The following is an 8,707-nucleotide window of genomic DNA, read 5'->3' as shown; positions in this document are numbered from 1 at the left end:
GTCTCAGTCTGTAAGCTGGGCTGATACCTGTGCACCATGTGCATCCCACTGGGTTTGAAACACCAGTGGCTCAGCCTCAAAACTCACATTAACACGTCACCACAGTAAGACAAACCGACAGACAAGTTTGTCTCCCTGTTGGAAACCTCTCATACCACCCTTACCTGGGTCCCTGTGGCTGACTGCTCCTCTGTTCGGATTCCTGGGCCTTTTAATCCCCTCTCTCTCATTCTCCTGCCCTGCTGCTTTGGGCGTGCCTGAGTTCCCTCTCCTTACCTGGACCCCTGTGGCTGACTGCTCCTCTGTCCAGGTTCCTGGCTTTTAATCCCCTTTCTCCTGCTCTGCTGCTTTGGGCGCGCCTGAGTTCCCTCTCCTCACCTGGATCCCTGCGGCTAACTGGAATGCTATGCAGCACTAAAGAATAATGTAGTGTCTGCAAAACACCGCATAATATGGGAGAACTTGGAGGACATTATGTTGAGTAACATAAATCAATCACAGAAGGACAAATATAGTATTAGTTCGTTGTTGTGGAGGGTCAAGGAAAGGTTTATATATGGAGGGAAATTTTCTTTGTTGGTTGCCAGGGGTGGAAGGGGAGGGGGGGGAAAACTGTTAAAAAAAAAAAAAAAAAAAAAAAGGCATTGACCCATGGGGGAAGAAAAAAGTACAACTGAATGGGTTTGGAGAAAGAAGGTTGATGATTCAAAAGTGACAGTGACATCCCAACTAAGACAGGGAATAGAGGATGAGCAGGTTTGAACAGAAAGATGACTTATTTTGAAGATTTGGGGGTTGAACTTTCTGTGGGACATGAAAGTAAGTGTGCTGCCTGGAGGCCCTGTGCAGTCGGGGCGAGTCACAGATTTGGGAGTCAAAATAGAGAAGAGGTCACTAGAGTCATGGATCTGGATGAAGGATGAACTTACCTGGGAACCAAAGTACAGGCAGATTAAGAAGGAAAAAGACTTAAGAACAAGATGTGGGAAATGGGGACATTTAAGGAGTAGACAAAGGACTATTCAACAAACAAGACAGGGAAGGAAAAACAAATCACCAGAGAGGTCAGAACGGAAAGAGATGCCTATGTATACACAGAGAAGGATGCTCACTGGTGGTCAGCAGGGGTGGGTGGAAGAGGGGCGCCCTCAAGACAGAGAGTAGACAGACACTTGTTATTTTTGGTGATGGGAAAAGTAGCATCAAGTGCACACAGCCTGACCAAAGGAAATGAAGTCACTGAGAAATGCACAGGAGAAAAGGTCATTTTGGTAAAGGATATGACTTACATAATTTTGCAAGAACACCAACAACCAAAAAGTATTGGCGTGGTTATATAAATATGTAGGCATATACATGCATGTATATAAATCTGTAGGTACATATGTGTGCATGGATGTAACTATAGGCATATGTATAGATATGTACATGCACACATGTACATTAATATATATAATAAACCACATGGGGGAAAATAAAAAAAAACCTGACTATGGTAACATGGGAGCTCCGAGAGGGCAGGGACCATGTCTGTTTACTCTGTGTCCTTTGTTCCCAGTGCAAGGCCTAGCACACAGAGAGCACTCAATGAAGCTGACAACCAGTCAGGCAATGAAGGGTCTCAAGAAGGAAATGGTGGTCAACTCCATCAAAAGCTGCACAGCGATCAGGTCCCTGGTGACTGGTGAGAGCAACCGAGGAGGACAGCGTTGATAGAAAACAGATGTTTAGTAGCCCATAAGTGACCCTGAAAGGACTCCACCCAGGACACAGTTGGGGTGTATGTCGCACACGTGTGCCTATGTGCACTTCTGAGGCAGTACATGAGGGCTTGCAGTAGCTGAGGAGCTGCTGGTTGTCCCTGTCTCCTGCTGATAACTGCCACAGCTGGACATTTTTTAAAGTTTACTCATACTCTGTGCTTCATCAATTCCACACATGCCACACAAGAATGAATCAGAGATCACAGAGTTAAGGAAAGGAGATTTCTTACAGCTCTAGGGCTGCCTTGGGTGCGCCTAGCACAAAGGACAGTGTGAAGACTGGTAGTGAAGCGCTTGGAAGGAAAAAGCTGACGTGTCCAACAGTCCCGTGAACACGCTCCAGCACGTCTGTGAGTGTGCCAGGGAGGAGGTGCAGCACATGTTCAAGCCCATCCAGGTGCTGTCCCTTTATGCCCCCAGCCCACTCCCTCCCTGGACTTCTCACACGTGGGAGCCCCTGGACACATGACTTTACCTGATGAGGAGGAGCCTGTCCTTCTCGAATGGATGGTCATCCAGCCACTGGGAGAAGCGTGCGTGGGACCACTCTGCCCGCTGCCACGTGGAAGACAATTGGAGACATAGCACATACACATTCTTCAGTGAGTAAAAGCACTTTCAAGGATTCCCAAGGTGAAATTGCCCCAATACCCATCCAAGGGCAGTGTGCAGAGGTGTGACAGCCCTTGGTTGACCATGATGGAGCCTTCTGGATTCACCAGCTGATGGTGGGTCAGCAAAAGAAATGGGGCCTCCACCAAAAATACTTTCTGAACATAAATCACTTGTGCCATTATTACTCAGAGGGATAATTCTGGATACACTAGGTAATTTTTTACACCGATGTGAAAGTAGGTGCCGGGCAGTGGGAATTTTCCTTTCCTTATCTTTATCCACTGCCAAAAATAGAAATCCATGACAGAATCAGGCCAGAGAAGGCCAAGAACTCAGTCAGTGAGTGGGGCTCAGTTTGCACAAAGTTAACAGGGAAAGACAAGAGGGTGCTAGCTTCACTTTATTACCTGGAAAGGGGATTTCAGCTCAGCTGGTGCTCTCGTGAACAAAAACTGAATAACGACACTGAATGGAATAATGTCGCCCAACGCAGGACTAGAGGCCACACATTCATCTGTCTGGAAAAGCAGTGGTCTAGAAGCAAGAAAAGCAGAAGTCACGTGATGCTGTTCACCACTGATGGGACTTATCTGGTGGAAGAATCATCCTCCTGGAATAATAACATTCATCCTAGATCAGCTAATAAAGAACCACTCCACTGCTTGCTTGCTTTTTTTTTAAAAAATTATGGTAATAATACATACAATAAAACAGTCTGCAACTCAACCATTTTCATATGTTTAATGCACTGACACTGATAACATTCATCATGTTGTGTAATTATTACCACTATACTTTTCTAAATGATGCTACCAGCATTAACAATGCCCTTTAAGCAGTAACTCCCCTTTCAACCTTCCCTCCCACCTCTGGTAATCATTACTAAACTCTGGTCTCCATACATTTGCCTATTTCACGTAAGTTGGATCACACTGTACTTGCCCTTTTGTCATGGATTTACTTCACTCAGCATAATGTTTTTAAGGTTTATCCATGTATATAGCATGTATCAGGACTTCATTTTTTTTTTTTTTTATGGCTGAGTAATACTCCATTAGGAACTCTGGTGGCATAGTGCCTAAGGCATTTGACTGCTAAACAGAAGGCTGGCGGTTCCTACCCACCAGCCACTCCTCACAAGGAAGATTGGGCAATCTACTTCTGTAGTGATACTGCTTCAGAAACCCAAGGAGGGGTCGCTGTGAGTCAGATATGACTCCATGGCAGTGGGTTTGGTTGTTTTGGTTTTAATACTCCATTGCATGTGTGTAACACATTCATCTGATGATGGACAGCTGCTCCACCTTTTGGTGATTATGAACCACTCCCCTTCTCACTCACCATTCAGGCCTGAAGCACACACAACATCTGCACACCCACACACATGCCCTCACTCCAGCAGATCACTCCATCCTTCAGCAATTTCTTTGACCACTAGTTCACTGGTCTGTGGGTTTGACTTTACTTCAGGATGACTCAGCAGAATCTCTATGAGCTCATCTGATTAATAAGCTAAACTCAAATAAAACTCTCTCATTGCCATTGAGTTATAACACAGGTTTTCCCTACTATCTGAAAGTAGAACGTTCCTACAACACTTTTCGTAAGCTGAAATGGTGTAAAGCGAAGAAGTAATTACTATTCATTTATATGGGAAAAATTGTTGAGCGTTTCCAGACCCAAAGAATAACCTACCAAACAACACATAAAACTTCAAATAACACTAACATACAGTTAGACACCGTTCAAAGCTATGGTGGCTTGGTGCCGAGATGCTTAGTGTAGTTCCCAGGAAAGGGGCTTGGTGACGCCACTCTCACTGCTTGGGGGGAAAGGCTGGCTCTTTAATGGCTTGCTGCAAAACAAATGTGGGTGCTGCAAAACAAATGTGGGTGCTAGTTTCGCTCCCCCCTTTCTGTTTTTGTAAAAGAGAAAATCCTCTTCAGACTTCTTTCTGTTAGGGAAAACAGGTGCTGATGTCCGTCTTTCGTGAAAGTGAAGTAGGTAAAGTGAACTTTCGGAAAGTGGTGGATCCCTGCAGTGTCTTATCTTGGTCAACCTTTTATACTTTCATTTTAAATAGAATTTTCTTTGGATTATACATTCGTCCCCTCTTATCTACAGGGAATGTGCTCCAAGACCCCACAGTGGATGCCTGAAACCACGGATAGTACCAAACCTTATCTGTAATATTACAATATTAAAGCACACCTTTATTGTAGGTATGCTTACGGACATACTTACAATAAAGTTTCATTTATAAATTAGTCACTGTAAGAGATTAACAACAGTAACTAACAGGCAGGTAGAGCACACATCGTGGACACCCTGTTCAAAGGGATGATTCACGTCCCAGGTGGGGCAGAGCAGGAAGGCACAAGGGTTCATCATTTTTGGACAATGTTTGGATGTTAACTAAAACCATGGAAAGCAAAACTGTGGACAAGGCAGGCCTACTGTAATCTTATATGGCTAAACTCCGATACTTTCTATACAATTTTTCAAAAGAGTAATTATGTCCAAAATACACAATCATTACTCTGCTGAACAGTCCTTCAAGTATCTATTCTAGCTCCTTCCTTCTTTTCCCCCCCATATATATATATCTACATATTTTTAACATTTTGTTGTGCTTTAGGTGACAGGTTACATAGTGTGTGCAGTGAGTTACTTAGTATGGCTTTTCTAGGTGTGGTCTTTGTGACTCCCACCAGACAACTGGGTGGAACTATGCAAATGTAAGGTGTCTGTGGCCCACCAAGGGGATCAGACAGCTTGTTAGTAATGTAAATAAGGCACACACACCCTTGTAGGGGTGGGAAGTGTGGAAATAAGGTGTATGCAACCCTAATGCGGGGATTGATCAGTTTTGTCATTCTGCCAGGCTTAAAGTGAGCCCACCTAGAGGCAGAGAGGGGATCTCACTGCCATCAAGAGACAAGAGCTGAAGATGGAATGAAGCACATCCTTGATCCAAGATCCCAGCAGATCCCTTGGACCCAACATCCTTGGCAGAGACCGGCAGAGATATGGCAGCAGGAGAATCGAGACCAGCATGAGACAGAGAGGCAGGCTTGCCAGGCCATGGAGCAAGAAAGCCAAGTGCCTTTGGGCAGGAGTCTTGGTGGCAGAATTGGGTACACCTATCAGCAGAGCTGAAAGAGCTTTGTGACATTTGCCAGAGCAGGGCAGAGGCCAGGCCGAGAGGCCAACGGCCAAGGAGAGGTGTGCTTACAGATATGGCAGAGAGGAGGTTGTCCTGATTGAAAAATTGTATCCTGAGCATTCCTGAGCCTGAACTGTAACCTGTTACTTCCCTAATAAACCTCATAACAGTTAGTATTGTCTGTGAGTTGTGTGACCATTGAAAAGAATTACTGAACCCAGCAGAGAAGTACAGAGTGTTATAAGGGGGACAGTTGGTGTCAGAGTTGGTAAAAAAGCTGGAGGGTGGTAGCATGTCTGGCCTCATAGGAATCAGCTTTGGTTTTGGGTGGTATACCTTTTCTCTCTCCCTTTTGTGAAGCTGCAGGTCAGAGGATGCCACCCTTATTTCCTTTTTGCACACAGCAAATTAGTTTTCCAGTCGTAGTTCATACACAAATTGTTCCATGACATTGGTTGTAATCCCTGCAATGTGGCAGCACTCTCCCTATATCTTCCCTGGGTTCCCCATTTCCATTTGTCTGATTTTCCCATCCCACCCTGTCTTCTTATCTTTGATTTTGGGCAAATGTTGCCCTTTTGGTCTCATGCAGTTGACTGTTTTAAGGAGCTCATTTTTCATGCCCCAGCTCTTTTCTTCATACACTACATGTCTGGATTTTTGTAGTCTAGTATTTTACCTGAGGGGCCTGCAGGCAAATCTACTCCACTACCAATTAATTACCCACCACCTTGTGCCAAAGGCTGGGAAGAATAATTTAAAACTGTTTGAAATGTCTCCTTGGCCTAAGGCTCTGATGGACAAGAGCTAATTACAGGTCAAGCTCAAGAGGCTGAACCTCAAGAGCTGATACGGCAACAACATCTCTTGACATATCAGGTAATGGTCCTGAACCATGTAAAATAGTGTTGTACTCTGGTCTTTCTTCACCCCATTGTAGTTCCTTGAATTACTATGAATGAAGGCCTATATGAAACAGAACTGAGCTTCTTCCTTATACGAATGATCAGGCTTCACATCAAATGTCAGGAATGCTCTTAACAGTTCTTGTTGGATCTATAATACTGTTAGAAAGAAATGCCCCAATATTAACCTAAGGCACTTGACTGCTAACCAGAAGGCTGGCGGTTCAAACCCACCAGCCACTCCTCGGAAGGAAGGTTTGGCAATCTACTTCTGTAGTGATACCGCCCTGGAAACCCAAGGCAGGATCACTATGAGTTGGGTTCGACTCAATGGCAGCGAGTTTGGTTTGATGGTTTGAATCACTGTATTTTTCTTCATATTTCTCGAATGTAAACTGGAAATGAGACAAGGAAGAAAAGCAAGGCAGAGAGGGAGTCAGGAACGATCTGGATGTGCCTGCATGTCTCTTGCCCTGTCACATCGCAGTGCAACACACCTGGCCCACAGTCTGACACACTGAAGCAGCGGCCGAGACGCCTGCCATAAGCCATGCCAAATAAAAACCAGCTTTTAAAACAGGACCTTTTGGTCTGTCCCCATGGAGCCCTGAGTCACAGAAGCTACTTTTCTTTTTGACAAGACCATGTCACCCCCACTGGCCACTAACAGCACTGTCAAAAGAGCCATGAAAAGCAAAGCTTTGACATAATTATCTACGAACATCAAGTGCAGATATTTTCTTTCTGGTGCTTGTTTTAAGAGGCAGAAAGAACACAGCTTGAGCCCTCCCTTCTCCCTGGTTCCAGGTGGAATTTGAAACACTGGCAGTTAAAAAATAAATCACCATCTGACTTACAAACAAAAAGAAATTAATTGAGGAGTGATAGGAGTAGATACCCCAAATGTCACAACATCATTCTTAGAGAATTATATTCTAAATATAGTCACACTTTCAAGGTTAAACTTCACAGCCAGAAGACAGTGTTAATTAGTCAAGTATTAGGTCACGTTAGAAAAAATGGGAGTTCTAGTGGGAGATATTTACATTTGCATGACTCAGAGCCGTGTAGCTGTCAGGCTTCTGTTAAGGCCTATCCCACAGTGATGTACGAGAAAGTCCTGCTGCTCGTGCGTCCACAGCCGACTCCTGCGTGGCTTGAGCTGTGCGCCTCCCTCTCTCCCCTCCCACCTCTCACCAGCCCCATCCTCACCACCTCTTGGGAGGGGACTGGAGGGCAGCCAGACCACTGAGTATGTGCACTGGGGTCTGGAACCAGCACAGACATTTTGAGAGGGGTGGAAGGGAAGAAACCCAATTCTGTTCAGGGCAAGGTGCCCAGTGGACACCCTCCCTACAAAAGACTTGAGGAGGGTCTTCTGAGAGAAAGGAAACAATAGTGTAGGCAGTCTGCTGGAGGTGAAGGTCTCTACAGAGACTCTCTGGGCAGGTCATGTTAGTGGCAAAAGAGTTCTGGTGGTGGAGTGGTTAAGGCATTTGGCTGTTAACCAAAAGGTCAATGGTATGAACTCACCAGCCACTTCGCAGAAGAAAAGATGAAGCTGTCTCCTTCTGTAGATTTACAGCCTTGGAAACTGGTGGTTATGTTTGTGTGTCAACTTGGCTGGGCCTGGTTGAGTGGCTGGGCAGCTGGTGGTAGTTACTCCCCATGATGAGACTGGCAATCAACTCCATGGTGGGATCTACCACAAGGAGCGGAGTAGCTGCCTTTGGAATGTGGTCTGCTTCCTGTATATAAGGAGAAGCCTTTGGGAATGGTCTCTACCTATGGCATGCTTGGACCCTGCATGTAGTTGTGTCATTGCTCAGCAACCTGCTATGCTCTGCTGACCTTGGGACTTACAATGGACTTAAGGTAATGGCCTGCCGTGTGGTTTGGTAACATCGGGACTGTGTCTTTTTACTTGTCAATCTTGGGGCTTCTCAGCTTCAGCAGCCAGCAGCTGTCTGAGTGAAGAAATGCCTCTAGTTCCAGGGGGCCAGGAGCAGGAGGCAGAGCTGGACCCCAAGGTTGAGGGGCTTTCACCCAGCCCCTAGAGCCTGGCACTTGGATTAAAGCCTCCAAATTGTAAGAATAAACTCCTGTTTATTAAGGCCATCCCATTTGTAGTATATTCCTGTCGGGGCAGCACTAGGTAACCAGAACAGAAACCTAATAAGTGTCGCTATGAGTTGGAATCGATTCGATGGCCCTGAGTTTTGTTTTGGATTTTGTTAGTGGCAGGCAGGGCTGTATGA

At 45.4% G+C, this 8,707-nt stretch overlaps 1 protein-coding gene across 1 annotated transcript in view; it reads right to left on the bottom strand.

Annotated features, from left to right (window-relative positions):
- Positions 1-2,234: 2,234 nt before the first annotated feature.
- COG5 (component of oligomeric golgi complex 5) overlaps positions 2,235-8,707 on the bottom strand; it is a 382,415-nt gene continuing 375,942 nt past the window's right edge. The window contains exons 22-23 of the mRNA XM_007945097.2: positions 2,786-2,912; positions 2,235-2,318 (exon numbers count right to left, since the gene is read on the bottom strand). Of these exons, the coding sequence (XP_007943288.2) occupies positions 2,235-2,318; positions 2,786-2,912 (211 nt within the window). The remainder of the gene's footprint in view (positions 2,319-2,785; positions 2,913-8,707) is intronic.

Source organism: Orycteropus afer, unplaced genomic scaffold (assembly GCF_000298275.1).
Source record: "Orycteropus afer afer isolate SDZICR_OR568_19922 unplaced genomic scaffold, OryAfe1.0 scaffold00007, whole genome shotgun sequence".
NCBI lineage: Eukaryota > Metazoa > Chordata > Mammalia > Tubulidentata > Orycteropodidae > Orycteropus > Orycteropus afer.
Note: the sequence above shows the minus strand (reverse complement) of the source record. Positions and strands in the feature narration are given on the sequence as shown.